The sequence below is a fragment of the Callorhinus ursinus genome, unplaced genomic scaffold (assembly GCF_003265705.2).
Source record: "Callorhinus ursinus isolate GAN/ISIS: 27379988/994484 unplaced genomic scaffold, GSC_fseal_2.0 scaffold16, whole genome shotgun sequence".
NCBI lineage: Eukaryota > Metazoa > Chordata > Mammalia > Carnivora > Otariidae > Callorhinus > Callorhinus ursinus.
In genome coordinates, this window is record NW_027397078.1 from 34,616,334 (window position 1) to 34,641,143 (window position 24,810).

At 45.1% G+C, this 24,810-nt stretch overlaps 1 protein-coding gene and 1 long non-coding RNA gene across 7 annotated transcripts; one reads left to right on the forward strand and one right to left on the reverse strand.

Annotated features, from left to right (window-relative positions):
- Positions 1–315: 315 nt before the first annotated feature.
- Positions 316–24,048, reverse strand: TLR7 (toll like receptor 7). Of its 5 annotated transcripts, none has more exons than XM_073902095.1 (3): positions 23,212–23,530; positions 2,828–5,324; positions 316–855 (listed from the first exon to the last, which is right to left on the reverse strand). In XM_073902095.1, the coding sequence occupies exons 1-3, from the start codon at positions 23,212–23,214 to the stop codon at positions 710–712; spliced, it is 2,646 nt and encodes an 881-aa protein (XP_073758196.1). In that variant the 5' UTR covers positions 23,215–23,530; the 3' UTR covers positions 316–709. The 5 variants fall into 5 exon arrangements, 4 of the variants coding, with proteins under 4 accessions (XP_073758196.1, XP_025713617.1, XP_073758195.1 ...); XM_025857832.2 differs by adding an exon at positions 23,939–24,048 and having other exon boundaries at positions 713–5,324; positions 23,212–23,312; XM_073902094.1 differs by having other exon boundaries at positions 713–5,324; positions 23,212–23,312; positions 23,431–23,536.
- On the forward strand, positions 17,281–23,317 carry LOC141374295 (uncharacterized). 2 transcript variants are annotated; one of them, XR_012381070.1, is made up of 3 exons: positions 17,281–17,525; positions 17,684–18,004; positions 23,234–23,317. It is a non-coding gene; the product is annotated as an uncharacterized lncRNA (long non-coding RNA). The 2 variants fall into 2 exon arrangements; XR_012381071.1 differs by lacking the exon at positions 23,234–23,317 and adding an exon at positions 18,249–18,403.
- Positions 24,049–24,810: the final 762 nt, after the last annotated feature.

Consider the following 24,810-nt stretch of genomic DNA (forward strand, 5'->3'; position numbering starts at 1 on the left):
CTTCCTCTTAGTCCATTTCTCAAGATGTTTAAGCTGTCTTGAAGTGCTTTATGGTTTATAAATCACCAAAACCGATTCAACCTTATGTGTTGATGTTTGTTTTTTTTTTTTAAGATTTTATTTATTTATTTGATAGAGAGAGACACAGCGAGAGCAGGAACACAGCAGGGGGAGTGGGAGAGGGAGAAGCAGGCTTCCCGCTGAGCAAGGAGCCCGATGCGGGACTCGATCCCAGGACCCTGGAATCATGACCTGAGCCGGAGGCAGACGCTCAACGACTGAGCCACCCAGGCGCCCTGTGTTGATGTTTTAATTGAAGAAGCTTTAAGATGGCCAAGAGCCAAGTTTTATGACATCTTTGTTTTCACTGAAGAAGAAGAAAGGCGTCTATTAAGTACAATAAAGCTTTAAAGACGTTGTCAAATGGTTCTAGCAGCTTATGTCTTTATTCATTTGAGAGACTGATTTGGGAATTTGTAATCCTTACTGATTACAAGTCCTTTGGAAAGAATGCATATACTGTGTATTTACAACTATACTTAAAGTCAAACCTTTGGCATTTCATACATACATAGTTATCTCCCAACGAATGCTCTGAGATTTGAACCCACGCACACTCTTTTCCAAAGGGCACGGACACCTCTGTAGATAATCACTCTCATGAGATAAAGCCAAGCGATTGGGTTTCAAACGTTGAACTCCTGTGACTTTAGACCCAGTTGGAAGTATGTGTGTCTTCAGTATGTCTTGGTCCTTTCTGTTGCTGCCTTTGAGTAGGAAAGTTGGCGTTCAAGACTGAAGCCTTCTGAGCGTTGAGGTCTGTAAACCTCGGTTTCTCCTCTCCCTTCCTCCTCCCTGCAGTGTAAAGGAATCCATATAATTGTCATCCCTGCCCAATTAACTGTAAATAAATAAATGTTCTCAGGGTCCTCCTGCAGAGTTTACTATCAAAACCATCTAATGTTGACAGATCAAGTTGGCAGATAATTACAGATACACCATATTAGCTAGCAAAGCAGTCTGAAAGAACCATTGCATGAGACAATGTTACTTTGGACACAGAACTTCGCAAGGCAGATAAAAATATTTGTTTGAGTCCGCTCAGGCTGCTACATAAGGAAACATCATAAACCGGGTGACTTGAACAACACAAACTTATTTCTCACAGTTCTGAAGGACAGAACTCCTGGCTCAGAGTACCAGCACTGTCTGGTTCTGGGGAGGGCCCTCTTCCGAGCTGTGGGCTGTTGACCTCTCTTTGTAGCCTCACACGGGCACGGTGGGAACACAGCAAGCTAGGTCTCTGCTGTTTTCTTATAAGGCACTGATCCCATTCCTGAGGGCTCCACCCTCATGACCTGATCACTTCCCAAAGGCCCCACCTCCTGAAACCATCACAATGGGCGGTTAGGATTTCAGCATCTGAATTTGGGAGGGAACATTCAGTCCATAGCAATATTTAAGCAGGTAAATTATCATCAAAGGGAAAGAGCCTCACTTTGTATAAAGGCAGATCACTTTAATTTTTTCCATGTGTAAGTGCACTATGTCCATCAGTGGTATAGATGTTTTTCACTATTTCCACACGGAACCCTGCAACAGGCCCAACGGCAGAGAGAGAGTGGCACCTAGGCAACAACCCGTCGGAAGCCAACTCTCAGTCTACACAGAAGGGGGCGCTGGGTGATACAGAAGCCATCGGTTGAGGAGTTGACTGTTTTCATTTCACTAACTCTGGTACATTGTAATGTCACAGACGCAGACCCTGAGCATCTTTTACCCATTTCTAGACATACCAGTACTTGTTATGGGTAGAAGTACAATTCTCAGTATTTCGAGATTGTGTGTATATTTCATAATCACAAGAGAGTTATGGGACAATCAGAGCCTCGTGTCCTCTCCTTGCCGGGCTTCTCCCAATAGTACCTATCCAGGAACGGAAAGGAGAGGCTCAAGTGCAAATGGAGTCACAGAGAGATAAGAAAGATGACTCGGTGCATTATATAAAGTCCATTGTTCCAATTTCTTTGTCACTGTGACTCTCCTCTCTGATAACGGACCATCCCGGTCTTAAGAGAATTAGAAAACACCCTTCTAGTGAGCCATTTATTGGAAAATCTAGGCAGCCAACCTTCTCCTGGTTAAGTTAGGCAGTCCCATTTTGCAAAGAAGGGCTAGACTGTCTCTTTGAACACCTGACTATAGGTCACATGATTGTCTGTGGCCAGGGCATTTTTCAGACACTGCCAGAAGTATGGGTGAGCCTGTGGGTTTGTTGGCCACTCAAGGACAGAGCTCTTACAGAGCCTTTTCCGGAGCTGGAGGAACTTGGATTTCTGAAGGGGCTTCTCAAGGAATATCAAGATAATGACATCCAATTTTTCATCCATGAGCCTCTGATGGGACAAGTAAAATGCTATCTTAAAGTTCTCAGTCTTTGCGTACTTGTTTGTCATCACAAACACCGTCTTTTTGCTAAGCTGTATGCTCTGGGAAAGGTTTTCCAAAACTGGCTGCCCTGGTAACCAATCCCTTTCCTCAAGACATAAATTAAAATGTTTCTCTCTCGGGTCTTCCAACTTGGCCACCAGCTCATCCAAAACCCATTCTGTCACCGCGGGATCTTTAGTGTCATACACAACAAAAGCATCATAGCAAGAATCCAGGGATGTCAGACGCCGATACCCCTTTATTTTGGCCTTACAGAAATGGTAGCTATACCACACATCCCAGAAGTAGAGGTGGTTTGCTGTTGTAATCACCATCAGAGAAAGAGCCACGGACAGGGAAAGTGAGAACAGAATCAGATTAGTCAGATCTAACTCACAGGTATACAGATCCAGAGAGACTACACTCTGGCCCTTGTGTGCTCCTGGCCCTACACAAGTCACATCCGTGGCCAAGTAAGGAATGATCACCTCTGTATGGTTAACCCACCAGACAAACCACACAGCGTCACAGGTGCACAGAAATTGATTGTGATGCAAAAGTAACATCTCCAGATTGTTGAGGACATTTTCTGGAAAGCTAGTCTTTTGGATAATCTGGATTTTATTTGAGCTGAGGTCCAGATACCGCAACTGGAAAGCATCTTGTAGAAAATACTTTGTCAGATGCCTGATTTGATTATACTTAAGAATCAGTTTCTTGAGGCTTCTGGAACAGTTGTATAATCTGTCAGGGACAGTCTTCAGCTTGTTGTGGCTGAGGTCCAAAGTTTCTAGACTCTTCAGATACTGGAGTCTTTCCCAGGTGAAGGACGTGAGCCCATTTTTGACCAAGGAGAGGGTCTTTAGATTCGGAGGCATGCCATCAAAAACTTCAGAAGGCAAGAAAGTCAGGGAATTTTCAGAGATGTCTAGTTCCTCTAGGTTCAGCAGATTCTTGAAGAATTTTAAGTATCTGTTATCACCATCTCTCCATAAAACATCCAAATGATTTCCTCTGAATTCCAGGATTCTAAGAGACTCGCTCTCCATGGTCCTGCTGGTGGAGGTAGCAATGTCATTGTTGTTCATCATCAGTTTCTTCAGAACTTTCAGATTCTTGGTAAAGTTTAACATGTGAGTAATTCCTTCTGATTGAAAGTAATGGCTGTTACTGCTAATATCTAGAACTTCCAGGTTGCGTAGCTCCTCAAATGCTGTTGAGTAGAGTAAATCAAGCCGGTTGTTCGAGAAGTCCAAGTATTTCAAGTCCACTAAAGGCTGAAATTCACTGCCATTGAGAGTTTGGCCAATGGTATTTCCTGACAAATTTAGGCATTTGAGGAAAGAAAGATGCCGAAAATCAGAGGACTTGATAAAAAATATATTGTTTCTACTTAGGTCCAAGGTCTGCCCATATCTGTAACAATCTTTATTAAAAGGCAAGAAAGAAGGAGTCTCTTTGTTTTTGAACCTGCAACTCCTTGCGTACTCGTCATATCTGAAATAATGTAATGTTTCGAGGACCTGAGGAGCATGACCTTCTACAGAAGTTCTGGTGCTAGAGCAGAAGCCAACTTCACTTGAATCCCCTGAAGGTGATATTTTATTCATTGAAAGATCTATTACTTTCAATGTTTTGAATTGTTCAAATAGGCTGAGGTCTGCAATTTTTATGAAGTTAGTGCCGAGATCAAGAACTTCAAGATTGGAAAGACTCCATAACGGGGACAGATTATGGCTGCTCAGCTCCTTAAAAACGTATCCTTTGATTCGCAACACTTTCAGATTTTTCAGTGAAGAAAATGCATCTGACAGATTCAGAGCTGCACGATAGACCTGAAGTTCATAATTGAAAGACAGATCCAACTGGACAAGGTCGTGAAGAAGATACAAAAATTTGGCATCCTCAATTTCTTTGGCCAAGAAGTTTTGGGAAAGATCTAGCTCCTTCAGTTTTTTAATGTTTTTAAACCATCTTTGGGGCACATGCTGAAGAGAGTTACTGTGCAGACGTAACACTTGTAATTCTGTCAGTGCATCGAACGCCGACGGGTGGATCTGTAGGGGAGAATTATTTTCACAGGGCGTACAAGGAAATGGGACATTGTAACAACGAGGGCAATTTCCACTTAGGTCAAGAAGCTGCAGTTGATGGAGGTTATTAAAGTCCTCTTCTTGGATTTTTGCAATGGCGTTGTTATAAAGATAGAGTTCTGTTAAAGTAGATGGCAAAGTAGTAGGGACATATGTGATATTGTTATCTTTTAGGGAGAGCAATTTTAGATTTTTCAGACTTAGGAAAGCATCTTTTTCGATGAAAAACGAAACGTTACAAGGGTTGCGAAAATAGCAGTTTTGGCCCAAGTAGAGCTTTTCTATATTGGTCAGTTCTGTTAGGTTATTTTTCATGATAGAATAGATACTGTTGGCCTCAAGGCTCAGCAGCTGCAGGTTGGGAGGAAGACCCTCAGGTATTTCTAGAAGCTGGTTTCCATCCAGATAAAGGGATTTCAAATAAGTGAGTCTACTAAAGCTTCTGGGTTTAATCTGTGGCCTCCTGGTGCACAGATGGTCTTTGGGCCCTAGTCGAATAGGTATACAGTTGCATCTGAAATCGATCTCTACCAGATAGTCCAGCTGGTGGAAGGAGGCTGGAGAGATGCTGGGTATGTGGTTAATGGTGAGGGTGAGGTTGGTGGCATTGGTGGGAATACCTCCAGGGATTTCTGTCAAATGCTTGTCCGTGCAGTCCACGATCACATGGGCCTTTGGAACATCCAGACTGACATCACAGGGCAGAGTTTTAGGAAACCATCTAGCTCCAAGGAGTTTGGAAATTAGGATTATGTTTAAAAAGATAAGTAACTGTCTCTTCAATGTCCACATTGGAAACACCTGAAAGCATAAGAAAGACCAAATCATCATCATTCAAAGTCATTCTAAAATATACCAAGAATCAGATTTGAAATTTCCCATCTGCTGCCTCTCTTTTGCTACAGTTTAAAGTAAACAACCCAGGTCTTATTCTCAATTGCCTAAACGGCATCTCCCCACCCCCCATGACTGTACTTGCCCTACTACGGAGGTTCATAATAATTGAGTTACACATTTAGCTTTTAGCACGTTAGCTTTTTGATTCCATAGCTTTGAAGGTGGTAGAAGCAGCATTTTCCTATTCACTGTTATTTAAAATAGTACAACAGAGGAGCTATCAACTAGCTGCCGAAGTCTGAAATTTGCAGGTGAAGGAATATTAAAACAAAAATATATTGGGAAGAATGACACATTTTAAGACTTTAGTGCAGGGCACCTGGGTGGCTCAGGGGGTTGAGCGTCAGCCTTCAGCTGGTTGTGATCCCAGGGTCCTGCGATCGAGCCCCACATCAGGCTCTGTCTTCAGCGGAGAGCCCGCTTCTCCCTCTCCCTCTGCCCCTCCCCCTGCTTGTGCACACGCTCTCTCTCAAATAAATAAATAAAATCTTAAAAAAAAAAAAGACTTTAGTGCAGTTACTGTTTGCTTGCTAATAAGCCTGCTCTTTTACAAAAGGCTTTCACAATATTCAAGCTTCTTAATATTCTAAGTAGAAAAATTAAGAGATCCATTATCCCCATCTTATAGATGAAGACCTAGCTCAGCAATATATAGTAGCTGATTTGCCCCAGGACACTCAACTCCCATTTTGGCACTGCCATTTTGTGAGCTTGTTTTCCTCTTGGATTGTTTTTGGAAATCCAAGATGATTTGAGGACGAACGCTTCCCCTACACATTGGCTTTACATTACGTACATTTTGGAGAGAGCAGAGAGTCAGGGCATTGCCTCAGTGTGTCCTGATTGATCGACGACGATACTTATGGGAGTGAAAGAAGGGGGACCTAGTAATAACAATGCTAAGACTATAGGCAGAAAACCAAGACTCTCTCAGGCAAACTGGGACATATAGAAACCTACCCATAATGGTGGTTCTTGGGCAACCAGGTTTAGCATCAGAGACAATGAGACCCTGGGGAGAAAGACCTTAGAAGGTGGTATGCGGAGTACTAAAGAGCTTTGCTAGTCACCATATTAACTTGAACTGGCCCTGCCTTAGAGGCTGGTTTCACCAGGGACTTGCCCTCAAGTTTCAGGATTTCTATCAGTATTTTACTCCAGAACACTGGTTTTAGTTTAACTGGTGCTAATCCATGGAATGATCTAGCCTGTGTCTCTACAACAAGCTTCTAGATCAATTAATGTTTTTGTCATCCCAACTGACTGAATCAGCCAATTGTGTTGATATCTAATAAACCAAATGCCTACTTTCCTTAATTCCTCTAATAGAAAGGTAAATAAGCAAATTTTCCCTCAGCTTTCTTTTTCTCTAATGCAAGATGGTTCAGAAGGATCTCAAGAGCTTCTTCATACATCTTTATGTGCCTAAAGTTTGTTGAGATTAGAAGGGCAACACTGTCTTTTTCTTTTTTTTCTCTTTCACCACCTTGTCTTCTCCTCGTCATCAAAACCATTCACTGAGTCCAGCTGACATTCTTCATTGACCATCTTGACATCCTCCTTGCTTTGCCATTTTAGCTGACACCATTTCAGCTGAGATGATTGCACCCTCGATCCGCTCTAAAACCTCATCCTTGTCTTCAGGCTCTCACTCTTCGAATGCACCCGAACCAGTAAACTTCCCAAACATTAATCAGATGACATTACTCTGAAGTCTTTAAAATGATTTTTTTCTTTTTTTTAAAAGAATGAGCCCTAACTTTTTTTTTAAGATTTTATTTATTTATTTATTTGAGAGAGAGAATGAGATAGAGAGAGAGAGAGAGAGCAAGAGAGGGGGGACGTTCAGGGGGAGAAGCAGACCCCCCCACTGAGCAGGGAGCTCGATGCAGGACTCAATCCCGGGGCTCCAGGATCATGACCTGAGCCGAAGGCAGACGCTTAACCATCTGAGCCACCCAGGCGCCCGAGCCCTAACTTTTTATCATGGCATCCAAAGTCTTCCATACTTTGTCCCCTATCTACTTGTCCAGGCTTCCCTGATACACTGCCCCTACCAGCTTCTCTAGTCACTAACCCAAGCCCAGTTTGCAGTTCCCTTACTTGCAAGTCCTTTTACCGGGACTACTCTTTTCTGCCATTTCCACCCACCAGAATTCTAGTTATGCTTTAAGGCTTTACCTCCCAATCTAGAGCATTCAGATCCCTGGGAAGATACGGCACTAGGTCAGGGTGTACAGGAGGCCCTTAGATAAATATGGTCTATCTCCCTTGAGCATCAACTTTACTCAAAGATTTAGGAGAAAAAGGGGCGCCTGGGTGGCTCAGTTGGTTAGGCGTCTGCCTTTGCCTCACGTCATGGTCCCAGGGTCCTGGGATCGGGCCCCACATCGGGCTCCCTGCTCAGCGGGAAGCCTGCTTCTCCCTCTCCCACTCCCCCTGCTTGTGTTCCCTCTCTCGCTGTGTCTCTCTCTGTCAAATAAATTAATTTAAAAGAAAAAAAAAAGATTCAGGAGAAATGTTCATCACTCAGGGAAGAGGGGTTGAGCCAAGATGGAAAAAGGAGAGAAGTAGAGTGAGCTATTTTTATGGTCCCTGATTATAGGATCCCAGACCCTGGACCCCATCTCCAGCTATGCTTCTGTCAGAGGACATGATGGGTTCATGAATCCCAGTATCAAAAGGTAATAAGGAATGCTGCTAAGGGTGTTACTGTGGACCTGGGAGGTGTGCTGTACTCCAAAGGGGGGCCAAATAAATAAAGGACAAATTGTGAACCAGGGGCCCTCTTCTGATCCCACTCCCACGAACCTAGATGAGCTCCTGGGAAGAACTGGGAGGATCCCTGAATTAGCGGAGGTAAAAACACGAAGTGACAGCAATCACCACACAGAGTTTCCAGAATAGTTTAAGTATTTCTATGATGGGGGGAAATAGATGCTCTAAGATGAAGGCAGTTCAGTTATTGAAAAAATAACAGCGGTGTGTTAGTAAATGTTTAACAACCGGCTGTCCTCCCCCAACCCACATCTCTGATTCGTGAAGTCCTGATTTATAGCATCTGCCAGTTCCTATAGTGTGCACTGCCATTGTGATGTCACTGAATGCAGAGGTGGGGAGAGACGTGCAGAACTGCTCTGGCAAGCCTGTAGGAGCTGGGTCCAGCAAACCCTGCCCGTTAACACACCTGCGACAATGACTGTGAAATTTTTAGCCTCTACATATGGACATAGTATGAACTAGAAGGAAAAATTAATCAGAAAGCCTTTTTTTCTCCCTTATTTCTAAACTTTGTCTGGCACCTGTCCACCTTTCCCCTTGTCTACTAGCACCTCCTTCCTGCCATTAGCCATCAGGTCTTACCTGGACTACCGCAAGAGACTCCTAACTGGTCCACCCAATTCTCCTTCTCCTCTACAATTCATTCATCAAATGGCATGAGAATAGTCTTTATAAACATGAATCACACCAACTGCAATGACTTCCTATTACACTTTGAATCTTTACTATTGCTTATATCATGCATGTTCGGACTCAAGCCTAGTTTCATGACCTTGAACCATCCTTCTCCTACTTTGACCACATGCCAGACATCTGGCCTGTTTTCTGTTCTGCATTCGAGCCAGTCTTAGCACTTGCTGTTCCCTCTTCCTGAAATTATCTCTCTCCTCCTCTTCCCGTAGCCAGGTCATTCTCATCCCCAAGGTGTCAGCACAAACAACACATATTCGGACAGACCTTCTCTGGCCAACTCATCCAATACCCTCCCATGTAATACTAGTGATAGTGACAGTAGCATTTGTTAACTTAGGTAGCACTTGCTATATTCTGAGCATCATTTTCAGTGTTTAAATATATTAACTCATTCAATCCTCTTAATAACCACATGTGAGTGGTACTACAGATCCTCAATCCTTTCCCAAAACCTTTGGGGCTAGATGTGTTTTGGAACTAAGAATTTTTCAGATCTTAGAAGGTAATATGATATATGTATCCACATATTATATAATATCCTTACTGGGGCCCAGGGCAGCATCCCATAATCAAACACACAAAAATTTGTGCAGTGAAACAAAGAATTCTCCACACTAAGTGAGGAAAGAAGGGAGAGAGGGAAATCAAGAAAAGCAAGCACGCAAGCACGCAAGCACCCAAGCAAGAAAAGAACTAGCTTGTTCAGTTCAGATCAAGATTCACCTCCGAATGAATTCAGGTCATGTGTTTGCCATCGACCGAGTTAGGACAAAGCTTTCAGGCTGGGGATTTTGGAACTGTGGACCTCTATTATTAATTTCCATTTTACAGATGAGTCCACTGAGGTACAGAGAGGTATATGTACTCTGTACTAGATCACTCTGCTTTATTTCCTTCATGGCCCTTAGCACCATCAGAAATTATCTTGCCAGTAGTTTACGTGCTTATGAGTTGTGTGCTTATTTGTTTTTTGTTGTTGTTGTTGTTTTTCTTTAAAGATTTTATTTATTTATTTGACAGAGAGAGACACAGCGAGAGAGGGAACACAAGCAGGGGGAGTGGGAGAGGGAGAAGCAGGCTTCCCGCCGAGCAGGGAGCCCGATGCGGGGCTCGATCCCAGGACCCTGGGACCATGACCTGAGCCGAAGGCAGACGCTTAACGACTGAGCCACCCAGGCGCCCCGTGTGTGCTTATTTGTTTAATGTCTACCCTGCATGAGAAGATAAGCTCTGAGACAGCAGGGCTTTGTGTGTCCTTGTGTAAAACAATGCCCGGCAGTTAATTCGTGTTGTATTATGTTTGCTAAATACATGACTAGAAGAATGAATGTGTGCATGAATGAAATAAAGCAAAATACTTCCAACAAATTTCTCCTTGGAGTAGATCGCTTTAGGCTACAGCCCCCGTACTTGCCGAGAGATAACATTCTATCTCGTCTATTTGCCTGAGGATTCCTTGGGGAGAAAGGTTTCAGGAGCTCTTGTTTTCTACTGCCCAGTTCGAACCCGACTTCTTCAAGACACTCTCTGGGATCGACCCAGACAGAAGTAGTCACTCCCTCTTCTCATCTTCTACTGCCCTGATTATACATGAGGCTGTGAAACACCGCTCCGGACTGAGGGTTGGAAGAACTGGCTCCCGGTCCTGGCTTGGTATTCCACTACCCACGTCCCCTTGTGAGGCAGCCACTGTGCTCAGCAGAAGAGCCCCCTCCAAGAGAATGGCAGACATGGAAACAACAATACAAGACACACCAAGGACCCAGACAACTGCCCAGGACCAAGACAGTGGACCTGGACCAGAAAATTCCCCAACAATTCCTTAGTGAGGAATTGCACGAAGTAACTGGTGAGAAAAAATTTATAAAAAAAATATAACAGAATTCCACTGACATATTCGTTCTTTCATTTGACAAATATTTATTGAATACCTACTAGGGGCAGTAAACACACAGCCTCTGCCCTTAAAGAGTTCAAAACACAGCCAAGGAGAGAAAAAAATATATATGGATTTAAACTAAAAATGTGGAAAGACCATTAGTTCTTTCCAGACAAGATGCTGACACTTATGTGGAGCTTAATTGTATGTTGTTCTTATTCCACGCAGTATTTTCTGACACTTTAGCTATTTTTATCATCCTCATCAAAGCTAGAGATTGTTAAACATCTCCCCATATCTTTGTCCCCTTTCTTTCATCTCATAGTGATAGAGTCTCCATTAATAGTTGGACATGCACCACTCTGAAAAAGGGGGGGCTATATGCCAGACTCCCTTGCAGCTAAGCATGGCCTCGTGACTAAGTTAACACCAATGTGATGTGAGAGGAAGAAGCAAGATGTGCAGTTTCTAGGATATGTCCTTAAATGGTGGGGCTGTTCCCTTTCTTCCTGTCTACTTCCATCTGGCTTCTTGTAATATAGGTGTGGTAGCCACCTATCTTGAATTTTGCAAATGAGGAAAATGTGCTAGGGATGATGAAGCAACAAGGTAGATGAGCCAGAGCACCCAGATCCTTGCATGATCTCATAGAGCAGAGTATAAATAATGGCTCAGAACTGCTGACCTCTAGGAGTTTATGAGAAATCATGAAGTTGTTATACTAAGCCAGGGTTAATTGGACTTTCTAGTGTACAAATGCAAACCTACTTTTAGCCAGTGTAGAATTTAGAACTTGGAAGTAAACTGCAGCTCGTGAGAGAACCAAAAATATGTGACATCGATGTTATTAGGCCATGGGCAAGACAGATTCAGACGTCGGAGGCTGGAAAGCTAGCAACCCACGTCACACCATAGCAAAACACCTGATGCAACTATCACCTACGCCATCTTGGAAGGCAGAACATGCATCAACTGTGACTTTTGTTTTGTTTTCCCAGTTTTTTGGAGATATAATTAACATATAACATCGTATTGGTTTAAGGTATTCAACATAATGATTTGATAAACGCATACATGGTAAAATGATCAAAAGTCTAGTTAACAGCCATCACCTCACATTGTTACAACCGTTTTTGTGGCGGTGAGAGCTTTTAAGATCTACTCCCTTAGCAACCTTCAAATACACAATATTGTTAACTAGTCACCATGCTGCACAGGACAGCCTCAGAATGCCAACCGTGACTTGTGACTTTACTCTTAGGGGAAATGGTTTGGCAAGATTGGGAACGATGATGCCTGTTGAGGGCTTCTGACTGTTTTTAGCAGTCTTAGGAGAGGCCTGAACCGTGGCTTAAGTCAGCCATCTGCAAGCAGGGATGGAAGGAAGTGCAGCTCTACCAAGTGAGGTTTCGTCTGCCTGCAGCTGGAACTCTAAAGTTGATTAAGACTTCCTTAATCTGGGGCCTTGCAGGGCTGAAAAAGCCTCCTGCTTTACCCCAAATGAAAGCAGATGAATAGACAGAGTCAACAGCAGCCTTAAGAGAACATAAGTGTGTGCTCACATGCATTTTTCAAGCATTTTCCATTAAGTATTTTCCAGCAGACAATGGAAGCCGTCTAGCGCAAAGAATCTGATTAGGAATGCTGCCTTGCCCTTGACTCATACAGCCTCTGGGGAGTTGATTACATTGAGACTGAGGAACACTGACAGAATACAGAATCTTTACACTTAAAATGGTCTGGAGCTGCTCTAATATGATAGACACCTGTCACATGTGGCTATTTAAATTAATTAAAATTAAATGCAATTTTAAAATTTGGTTTCTCAGTTATACTAACCATATTTCAGGTGCTCAAGAGCCATAGTAGGCACTAGGCTACAGTATTCGAGCATGCAGATATATTGCAGAAAGTTCTATTAGAGAACATTGGTCTAGACCAAGGGATGGCAAACCTTTTCTGTGAAGAGCTAGAGAGTAAATATTTTAGGCAAAATTGAGACGATTATGTGGGTATGTAAATTACCATTTAAAATGTAACTCATTGGGGCGCCTGGGTGGCTCAGTCGTTAAGCGTCTGCCTTCAGTTCGGGTCATGATCGGGATCAAGCCTCACATCGGGCTCCCTGCTCCGCGGGGAAGCCTGCTTCTCCCTCTCCCACTCCCCCTGCTTGTGTTCCCTCTCTCGCTGTGTCTCTCTCTGTCAAATAAATAAATAAAATCTTTAAAAAAAAATGTAACTCATTAAAGTTGTAAAGACCATCCTTAGCTCATGAACCGTATAAACACAGGTGGCTAGACAGATCTGGCCCACAGGCAGTAGTTTGCAAACCCCTGGTCTAGACAAAATCTTAGGCTGTATTAAACTTGTGCACAGAATCAACTCTAAGCAAATCCAACCTAAGACTGCCAAATATGAGAAGAAATTATATTGCCTACAAAGCCTGTAAGTCTGTTCACACGTCACCAATTTCAACCAAAAGCCTTTAGCAAATGATTTCATCATCACTGTGATTCTAAGAAATAGGTTTGTTTGCAATGAGGTGAGTGAAATGCAGAGCCTACAGAACCGGCCCAAAGTTAAGACTCAAGCAATCCAGACACAGAGCTTGCACTCTTGGCTGCTCTGTTATACCACCTTTCTAGAAGGCTCCATGTCAACACACCATTCCTCCCTCTGGGTGGTGAACGCTCTTAAGTCCAGAACCTTGCTTGTCTTTACACGCACTCTATCATTACGATGCCTGCCACATAGTGAGCATGAGATCAATATCTGTTGAATAAATCAAGGCTTTGAACTTTCTTAAAATCCCATAGAAGACACTTATTGAATGATCATAAATAGTAAAATATTCCAAAGGTCAGATTGTTGGCAAGAAGTGAGGAGACACCAGGAGGGCTTGGGACCTCTAAAAGGAAGGGGTAAAGTGGGAAAAGTGCCACAGAAGGAAAGGGGACAGTGTCAGAGGAAGTCCGTGGGAAGTGAAACTGCAGAAGGTCCCCTACTTGATCCTTTGTCTCTCCTGGGAACAGGCACACCCTATGCTCCATAGTTGAGCCCCAGCCCAGCTGGCCCTTGTGATGCTCTTTGGCAGGCGGCAGGTCTCCTGCCGCTGCACCAGGAGCCTGGAACTCAGAGATGCCAGTGAGTTCGCATTCTACGGATCGGTGCCAAAGGGAAAATTAACTGCAATGAAAGGTTGGGTTCTTTTTTTTTTTTTTTAAGATTTTATTTATTTAACAGAGACACAGTGAGAGAGGGAACACAAGCAGGGGCAGTGGGAGAGGGAGAAGCAGGCCTCCCACCAAGCAGGGAGCCTGATGTGGGACTCGATCCCAGGACCCTGGGATCATGACCTGAGCCGAAGGCAGACGCTTAAGGACTGAGCCACCCAAGTGCCCCGAGAGGTTGGGTTCTGATCAAGCAAAGGAGGAAAGAAAAATGGACTCAACAAAACCTTTCTAAATTTTTTAAAGAAAAATTTTAAAATTTTTATTTAAATTTTAAATTAAAAAAATTTTAAAGCCTTTTGAGGCTTCCAAATTTAAAAGATATTCTTGAGAAGATGACTGAAAATGTGAAGTTTTGGGGTGCCTGGGTGGCTCAGTCGGTCGAGTGTCTGACACTTGGGTTTCAGCTCAGGTCATGATCTCAGGGTTGTGAGACTGAGCCCCACATCGGGCTCCACGTTCAACTCGGAGTCTGCTGGAGATTCTCTCCCTCTCCTTCCCCCTCTGCTCCTCCCCTTGCTCGTTCTCTCTCTCTCTCTCTCTCTCTCTCTCTCTCGCTCTCTCTAAAATAAATAAATAAATAAATAAAGTCTTAGATGTGAAGTTTTCTTTTATTCCTTAAGTGTGGAAATGTCCCCTTTCAGACCACTGGGAACTACCTGCTTCGGACTAAAGTGGGGACCTTAGCTAGCTTCAACTAATGGTAATGTAAGACTTCACTTGATGCCAAAGGGGTGCCTGGCTGGCTCAGTCGGTAGCGCATCTAACTCTTGATCTTGGGGTTGAGTTTGAGCCCCATGTTGGGTGTAGAGATTACTTAAAATATATGAATAAATAAAAGTCTTTAAAAAGAGTTCACTCGGTGTTGAGCCAGACCTGTTTTCTCATCTGATACAAAGAATCCACATTATTTTGTTTTGCTTGTTTTGGCAACAACTGCCTAAAGACACGTGCCCTTCAGTACTTTGATTTGTAAAGTAACAGAAGACACCATGACAGAAGCTCAGCTTTAGTTGTGGATCACAGCTAATTACACAGGCAAATACACTGGGTAAACTTGGATGCTGGATTAGCAAGCTATCTATGGTTAAAATGAGAATGTTTGACTCTAAGCACAGGTGTTCTCCTCCCTCAGTAAATCACCTCTTTTTGTTAAAATGGAAAATGTAGAATTCACATTGAATAGTCATCAGTCATTTTTGTTTTTTTATAACGGCTGCCTTTTATCACGTGCTTATTACACGTCAGATGCTAAAGAAGACACAGTATTGATCTTACTGAGCCCTGACAGTGAAACTGAAAGGACATATAAATATTCCCATTTCACTGATGAAGAGGTAGTGATCAGAGAGGCAACTGAACTAAGAGTCCAACTCCATGCTGACCAATCCTCTTCAAGTTACCTCGTATAGTTATAGCAAATGCACATGGCATGTTTGCCTATGTCTTGATTTATTTCCATTTCAGTTCAAGGATTCTGAGCATTGTAATGTCTCCAGATTGTGCTATTTAGAGTTTTTCTTAAAGATTTTATTTATTAGAGAGAGAGAGAACGAGCAGGGAAGAGGGGCAGAGGGAGTGGGGGGAGAGAGAGAGAGAGAGAGAGAAGCAGACTCCCTGCTGAGCAGGGAGCCCAACAGGGAGCTTGATCTCAGGACCCTGAGATCATGATCTGAGCCAAAGGCAGCCGCTTAACCGACTGAGTCACCCAGGCGCCCCTAGACGTTTTTTAAAAAAAGATTGATTGATTGATTTGAGAGAGTGCAAGAACATGTGATATCCTCTGTTCCTCGAGGTTTTTTTCTTCATAAAGAACATGCGTTGCTTTTATCTTAAAAACATTTTAGGGGCGCCTGGGTGGCTCAGTCGTTAAGCGTCTGCCTTTGGCTCAGGTCACGGTCCCCGGGTCCTGGGATCGAGCCCCGCATCGGGCTCCCTGCTCCGTGGGAGGCCCGCTTCTCCCTCTCCCACTCCCCCTGCTTGTGTTCCCTCTCTCGCTGTGTCTCTCTGTGTCAAATAAATAAAATCTTAAAAAAAAAACATTTTAAACATTACGGAGCAAGTAATAAAACCTTAGCATAACAATGTGGAAGGAAATTGTGAAAAATGAACATTTCAACAAGTATTGATTGATACCTGCTACATGCCAGGTATCCACTTCTAAGTGTTGGGTCATATATCAGTGAACCAAATGGAAGAGATTCCTGCTGTTTCTGAAGCTTACATTCTCTAAATAATCAACTGAAAATATAGAACTGTAATAATCATATCGATGTGAGGTGATAAGGGTTAGAAAGAAAACGCAGGGCAGGGTGAAGGGGGTCAGGCATGTGAGGCGGGCTTGTGACCATAAATGGGGTGGTTTGGGTGGACATCACTGAGAAGTAGACATTTGAGCAAAGGTCTCAAGGGAAGTAGGAAGTTGACCATGCAGCTCTATCCAGGGGAAAAGCATTCCAGGCAGAGGGACAAGTCTCATGCAAAGGAGGAAAACATGCTGGAATATTCGCAAAGATGATAACAAGACTGGTGTGCCTGGAACAAGGGGGGGAGAAGGGTAGGAGATGAAGTCGGGGGGGGGGGGGCCCAGCCCTGCATCACGCATGCCGGGCCCTGCCAAGCATTCCAAGGAAGGATGGTGGTTTCTACTGAGTGGAACGCTAAAGAGGGACACGGCCTGACCTACATTTTAGAAGGCTCATGCTGGTTGCTGTGTTGAGAAGAGACAATGAGGGGCAAAGGCAGAAGGACAGAGGCCAGTCAACAGGCTATTGCAGGATTTCAAGTAACAGACCCCGCTGGCGAGGGTGCAGGTGACGAGAACTTGGAGATGAAGCCAAATAAAATAGGACTTGAAAGTTCTTGGAAGAACGAGGGATTGTTAACAGCAGACAGGGGCGCCTGGGCGGCTCAGTCGTTAGGCGGCTGCCTTCGGCTCAGGTCATGATCCCAGGGTCCTGGGATCGAGCCCCGCATCGGGCTCCCTGCTCGGCGGGAAGCCTGCTTCTCCCTCTCCCTCTCCCCCTGCTCGTGTTCCCTCTCTCGCTGTGTCTCTCTCTGTCAAATAAATAAATAAAATCTTAAAAAAAAATAAAGAAAGAAACAGCAAACATTTCTGGGAAATTTCCTACAAAAGGGAACAAAGACACTGGCAGGCGTTCACAGAGCCAGTAGGGTCAAAAGAATTTATTTTAGGAGGAGAGAAAGAACAGCATGTTATAATGCTGGTGAGAACGGAAAAGAAAGAAAGAAAAAAAAAAAACCCCACCAAAAAGCATTCATGAGGAGGAGGAGGAGGAGAGGATGACGATGACAATGTGAAGGACAGAAAATGGAACCTTGAGCCTGAGCAGGAGAGCAGGGGGGAGAGCCCTCGTGCACCAGCAGGGGACCGGGTCTAGCCAGGAGCAGAAAAGTCCCATGCTTGGTGTTAAGAGTCCACACATTTGACGACACATCTCCCATCCTCCTTGGAACCCAGGCAGGGCTTTGTGAGTGTTTCCACGGAGAGCAGCACCACAAGTAAGCAGGCTTCCCGCGGAGCGGGGAGCCCCATGCGGGACTCGATCCCAGGACCCCGGGATCATGACCTGAGCTGAAGGCAGACGCCCAACAACTGAGCCACCCAGGCGCCCCGCGCTCATTCTCTCCTGAGCTCTCTGTCTCCCCGCTTTCTTTAGAGCCCTGAGCCACCAGCCTCGGAGGAGGCCTGGCCACGCTGGAGCCGCAGGGCGCTGCAGACACCCGAGCCGCCCCGGGCTCGGGCCGAGCTCCCGGCCCCACCACACCCGTGAGGGAGGCAGTTTTCAGCGGAGTCCAGCCCCGGGGAACTGACTGCCAGGGCCTGAGACACCGAGCACCAGAGCTGCCTCCCGGAGCGCAGCTGACCCTCGAACCCAGGACACAGAAGAGTAGAGGATTGTTGCAGTTGTAAGCCCAGGCAGTCCGGGGCCACCCGTGAGGCGTGCGTCCAGGCACCGCGTGTGGGCACAGAAGGCCGGGTAGGCGCACAGGGAGAAGGGGGCCCGCGGAGGTCCTCTGCCCGTGGCTGCAGCGTGCTCAGGGGAGCAGGGAAGTGAGGAGAGGGCAGGGGTGGAAGAGAGGGGAGGAGGGGGAGAGGGCCCTCCTGGCGGGGGCACACGAGGAAATCTGCGATTACCCGGTGGCAACAAGGAACGCCCCCCCCCCAAGCCCCTCACCTTTCTGTAGGTAATCTGCCTTCCCCTTGGGCTCTTTCTCACACAGGCTTTGCAGAGCTACACTCTGCCTCCATTTCATTCCTCTCAGCTGCATCCCTCACGGAGGGAAATTCATCTTGAGATGGGGATACTGGTGGCCTAGAACAATGACCGCCATGCTCACCGCCAGTCCTTTACCCAGCCAACCGGTCAGGAGGCCAACAGACGGGGCACCCCCTGGGGCTACTGTGTGCCAGGCTTCAGGGGGTGACAGCTCCGGGCAAGATCACACAGCACACAAAAAGCCAAGTCGCAGGGTGAAAAGGGTATTGATGTATTTCTGGTGGCGGGAACCGCTTCGGGCAAGGTTGGGAAGCAAGGGGTCTCACCTCCCCGTGGGGATCCTGCGAATGGCTGGGCTGGGTTGAACCAGAGGTGAGGCCCGGCTGGAAAAGAATCACAAAGGGCCACAGAAGAGGCTAGGAGTCGGGGAGCAACTGCTGGAAACCCGTGAACTTGAATTTGCTCACCTTTTGCCACGTTGATATTGAAACTGTGCCCCATGGGGTTAATGAGGTTGAAACTACCAGAAAGCTGAAAGCTTGTTTTTCAGCCAACCCTTTTCCCCTCAAGGTCGACTGATGGTGGTTCCAGCCTGTAAACCAGCAAGGTCCTATATTCCTGCACAGGCTTCATTAACATAAGATGCCTGTAGGGCATGTAGTACTTATGCCGTTGGCTAAGTACTGCGCAGCCTGACGCCCACCTTGATGGTGGATGACAAAGCTCCCGTTTCTGAATATTCATCTTAACCATAAATAAAAGGAACCCAGTCACATCTGCTCAGGGGCTTTGGAAGTGATTCCCCAAGGTCTCCTTATTTGCTTCAAATAAAGTTTCCTGTGCGGGACCACCCTCCTTGATGTGCTCTCTATCTGGAGCTCTCTGAGGGGAACTCCCATCAACTCAGCAGGACACCAAATTGTTTGATAATGAGGTAGTGATGTGGACATCACCCTAGGGGCTAACCAAGCCCCGGGAATAAGGAAGTTACTTTACTTGGGTGAATCACTTTACCTCATGAGCCTCTGATTTCCTTCTTTTCTCTCTGTTTGCTTTATAGACTGAGACTCCACTTGGAATTTCCCTAATAAATTTATGACAAAATAGCAGCCCCCCCCTTTTTTTTGCAAATTCGGAAGATTTCTAATTATAGGCTAATCTCTGTAAAGTGTAATTACCACAAATGGCAAAGTCTCATTATATAACCAAAAAAAAGTATAAGGATACAACCGACTTACTCTAAAAACAGAGACTTTTTATCATTTATCTCCTACCATTTTAGCCCAACAGACCTAGTTTTCAAAATAAAAGAATGAAATGATATAAAGTAGTCTTTCTATAAATTAGCAACTCGACAGCTATTACGCATCACAACAGGCACCAAAGACCAGAAGATATTAAATCTCATTCGACCTTACACCCTGTCTGCTTGCTTCCCATAAACCACCACCACACCATCGGCACACGTTTCTGTAAGGGGCCAGTTAGTATTTTATGTTTTGCAGGCCATCTAGGCTCTGTCCCAACTACTCAACCAGCGAGGAGGTTGCCATGTAGTACAAAGGCGGTTAGAGACAAATCTACACAAACAAAACTATTTGCGGGCACTGAAATTTGCATTTAATGTAACTGGGATATAGTATTCTTCCTCTTTTTCTTTTTTTTTTTGTTTTAAGATTTTATTTATTTGAGAGAGAGAACACGCAAGGGAGGGAGGGGCAGAGGGAGAGGGAGAAGCAGGCGCCCTGCGGAGCAGGGAGCCCGATGCGGGGCTCGATCCCAGGACCCTGGAGATCACCACCTGAGCCGAAGGCAGACGCTTAACGGACTGAGCCACCTGGGCGCCCCCTTCCTCTGACTTTTTCAAACATAAAAACATTAAAAACTTTCTTAGCTTGTAGGCTGTGCAAACATAGGCGGCAAGCGGGGTATGGGCCGTGGCCACAACATGCCGCTCAGCGCTAAGCTTTGGCAAGCTTCTGAGATAGAAGGGATCTGCTCTTGGCGTGCAAAGACACTGGTTGGTTCATCTGTAATGATGGTTTTTAATTTTAGCACAGTCTTTCAAATGTTTAAATGATCAGGTTTGATTCATTTAGTAAATAAATTTCTCATTACCTCTTTGCTTGGCCATGGAGAAATCTGCTATAGTTAAGAGCAGAATAATGGTTTTACTTTTAAAACCGCTTAGCCACGGTTACACATTGGCATGTTTCTTTCAATACTGATCTCCGCATTTCTGTCTCTATTTCGCATAGTGAGAAGCATTCCAGTATTTTTTTTTTTAAAGATTTTATTTATTTATTCATAAGAGACAGAGAGAGAGAGAGAGAGAGAGAGAGAGGCAGAGGGAGAAGCAGGCTCCCAAGGAGCAGGGAGCCCGATGCGGGACTCGATCCCAGGACCCCGGGATCATGACCTGAGCCGAAGGCAGACGCCCAACCATCTGAGCCACCCAGGCGCCCAGAAGCATTCCAGTCTTAGCTAGGGCTTTGTCGATGGAAAGATTTCATTTTATTTTATTTGTTAAAGATTTATTTATTTTAGAAAGAGAAAGAGAGCAAGCACAAGCGGGAGGAGCAGGGAGGAGCAGAGGGAGAGAGAGAGAATCTCAAGCAGACTTCCCGCTGAGTGTGGAGCCTGACACAGGGCTTGATCTCATGACCCTGAGGTCATGACCTGAGCCGAAATCAAGAGTCAGTCATTCAGCCGACTGAACCACCCAGGTGTCCCAGAACAATTCTTATTCTGCCACATAAGAGCTCTCTGACTTTGGTGAATCACTTGACCTCATGAGAATTTTCATTTCTCAACTGTAAAATGGTTAGAATGCATTTTGCGAAACTATTAAGAAAAATAGGTAACACATGTGTTCATGTAAACCATCCTCCCAGATTAACCAACACCAAGTAAGCATCTAGCATGGGCACATTAAAATCACCGGGAATATACGATACTTATCAATTTCTAGCTTGCTGTTTTCACTTACCACTATATTATAAGTACTTATGTGTCTCAGTGTTCTTTTAAAAAACACGATTTGAGGAGCGCCTGGGTGGCTCGGTCGGTTGAGCGTCCGACTCTTGGTTTTCGCTCAGGTCATGATCTCAGGGTCATAAGATCGAGCCCCATGTTGGGCTCTGCACTCAGTCTACTTGAGACTCTTTCCCTCTCCCTCCCTTCTGCTCCTCCCACCACCACCACCCCCAGCTTGCATGCACTCTCTAAAATAAATATTTAAAAACGAATTAATTAATTAAAACATGATTTGATGGTTGTATTAACATATCATTTAATGGGGGACCACAATTAAGTAATCCCTCCCCAACATTCGACATGAGATACTCTGTTTGCCATGCCGAACAGACAACCTTGATAAATAATTTGCTACATCCTTGATCATGTCTTAAGAGAGCTTCTAGAAGTGGAGTTTCCATATCGAAGGAGAGGACATATAACTATTAATATGGTCGAATAATTTCCCTGTGCTTCCTGGCCTCTTGTATCTCTTCTTTTGAAAATTGTTTCCAAGTCTTTTCTTATAAAAGATCTACCAAGTGCTCCTTTTCTCGTCAGGAGTAAGGTATCATAATGGAAGTTCACAGGTTCTGAGTGTCTCTGGGGTGACGGTGTGTGTTGGGCTTGGTCTAGGTGCAGAGAGCAGGGGGGCCCGAGCACGGCTCCCGGAGTCAGGCTGCCCAGTCAAGACCACTCGGGCTCCTTAACCTCCTGAAGCCCCAGCTCCCTCATCGGGGGCTTCACGGGGCTGCTTTGAAACTGAAACAGAACCCTAGACATCAAGCCCTTAGCATGACGCCTGACCTATATAGCAAGTGGTCAATAAATCTGAGCGGTCTTGATTATTACCAGTGCCCTCATTCCATCCCTCAAGGGGCAAAGGCAGATGTGGGCATGGGTTTGCATAAAAATAGACATCTGAGTTTCTAGGAAACGAAACTATACGCAGTTGTTTCCTTTGTAACACAGTCCCCTCGGGGTTAACTCCTCATTAGACCTTAGGCACAAAATGAGCCATGGTGCCCACATTCAGATCTAGAAATCGGGATGCGTTCCCACTGAATGTACTCCATCATGGCTCATTTGGGTGACAAAATAATTTCAGAAAAAGGCCACTGATATCTTTTTCTGACTAGTTTTCGGCATCCCTAATAGTTCACACTGCTCGCAAAGAACTTGAACACATATTCTGTGACTTGAGCCTCACGGTGGCCCTGGAAGGCACCTGGAGAAGTATTAGAATGTTATGCCTCGACAGAGAAGGTGAGGCTGGGTACTCAGGCTGCTCGCAGTCACTAGGCCTTGACTGTTGGGTTTCCGTATCGGTCTTCCCAGTTTTAGCGTAAGTCTGGTTAGGTCAGTTTATCCAGACTCCCTCACCATTGATCTCTGATCATCCTTGGTATCTGCTCCAATCCCTCAGCCCCTCCCATCCTCTAGGTGATAGCTGATCTCCTTGGCCTGCTTGCAGCAAGAATCCTGTCAAGTCGGTTTATCCAGAAGTCACCCCCACCCCTGATGTTTCACCTTAGTCATTTTCCATCCACCTACCCCCACCCTGCTCCTTGGCTATAAATCCCCACGAGTCCCTTCCGTGCGGGCCACAGAACCCAGTTCTCTACCGAGGCTTCTTTTCCCCCAAAAGATAGGATGGACAAATTAGACCCATAGAAGCAATTTCCCCAATTTGAACATCCGTTCCTCCTCACTACAGATCGCATTAACTCTTGCAGGCAGCTGGACAGCATAAGCGTTGATTACTCTGAATTTATGTAACACTGCCATGATTAATCTGGATTATGAAATATCAATCACGAAGAAGTTCCCCTCCCACCCCCGCAAATAACGAAACTACAAATTCTTAAACATCTCTCTTGCCAGCTGGGTTCAGTTCTTCCCACCAAGAGGACAGAGAACAATTTTTTAGGGAATCTCTTGGCTGTCCTTACCATTTTTAGTCTTCTTCCACAGAGAAATAGAGAAGTCTGGTTGAAGAGAGCAGAGCCGGAAAGATGTCAAGATCAGCCTGAGATGGATCCAAAAGCTTCAACTAAGATAAAGAGAAAACACAGCATTTTACATTTCAAAGAGGTTAAAGGACTGTAGCTCCAAAAGCTGGGAACTTGCTCGAAAATGTGCTCTTGAAAACAGCCATTAATAGTATTTACTTCCAGGGCACCTGGGTGGCTCAGTCGTTGAGCGTCTGCCTTGGGCTCAGGGCATGGTCCCAGAGTCCTGGGATCGAGCCCCGCATCGAGCCCCGCATCGAGCCCCGCATCGAGCCCCGCATTGGGCTCCCCGCTCTGCGGGAAGCCCGCTTCTCCCTCTCCCACTCCCCCTGCTTGTGTTCCCTCTCTCACTGTGCCTCTCTCTGTCAAATAAATAAAATCTTTAAAAAAAAATAGTATTTACTTCCTCAAAGTTATGTAAACTAGAGATATACTCCAGGAAACCATCTCTAATACTGTTAAGCATCTGGCTTTGTCTTCAGAGAATTGACATTTTAGACTACCAAAATTTTTCTTTAGATTAAAAAAATTGTTTTATTATTATTATTATTATTATTTGGGGGGGCATATAATTTGGGTTCCCTCTCCTCTCCTCCCCACTCCCTGAGAATGGCTTACACACCTAATTGGTTAAACTACCCAAATTTGTCCCCGGGTGGAAAAATACCTTTCTGGGTTGCATGGAGTGATTCTATGTCTGGAGTCTTCGGAGATGAAGAGATGGTGCTCAGGAAGCATGGAGTCCCAGAGACTCCAGGCTACCAGCGTGAGGGTTTCCAAGTGTGAAGACAAGGTTGGGGGGGGGTGTAGGGGAGGAGCATGACTGTTAAAACCACCCCAGACAGGAGGTTTGCAGAAGCACCAGGTTCCTCTTATTTCTACCACCATAACTGGGGCAATGTCTTGTCTAAGTCCAAACAACCCGGTAGGCTGACCTTCCATCTTTTTTTAATGGGCAACTTTCTCAACCTCAGCTCTATGGATCTTTTTGGTGAGATAATTCTTTATCGCCTTGTAAGATGTTGAGCAGCATCCCTGACCACTCCCCACGAAATGCCAGAAACACTGCTCTTCCAGTTGTGACAACCACAGATGTCTCCAGACATTGCAAAATATCCCCTGGGGGGCCGAAGCGCCCCAGGTTGAGAGCCACGGTTCTATAGATATCGAAGAGACAGGCCTAAATTGACCTTGCTCTGTCTTTGCCACCCCCCTTTTTGAAAGGGCCCCTTTGGTTTGTGAGCAGTGGCAGAGCTTCCAGCTGGTTGACTCACTTCAGTAAAAGAGGTCAGCTGCACTTGTAGTCTGGTGTCACATAAAGCCTTGCTTCTTGAAGTGGGGTCTTCGTGAGAACTGTTCCCTTCTTCACTGACGATTGGGTCCTTTCGCAGGGAGAGGCAAAATATCGGTAGTTATGTTTAAAAGGTCTTGAGTCCACCTCAACGACCTGGAGAGAATTTGAAAAATGCAGGTTGGCGTGGAGAGATCAGCTGATAACGATCAGGGTTAATATACTGAAAAGTCACCCGTGCCCCGGAT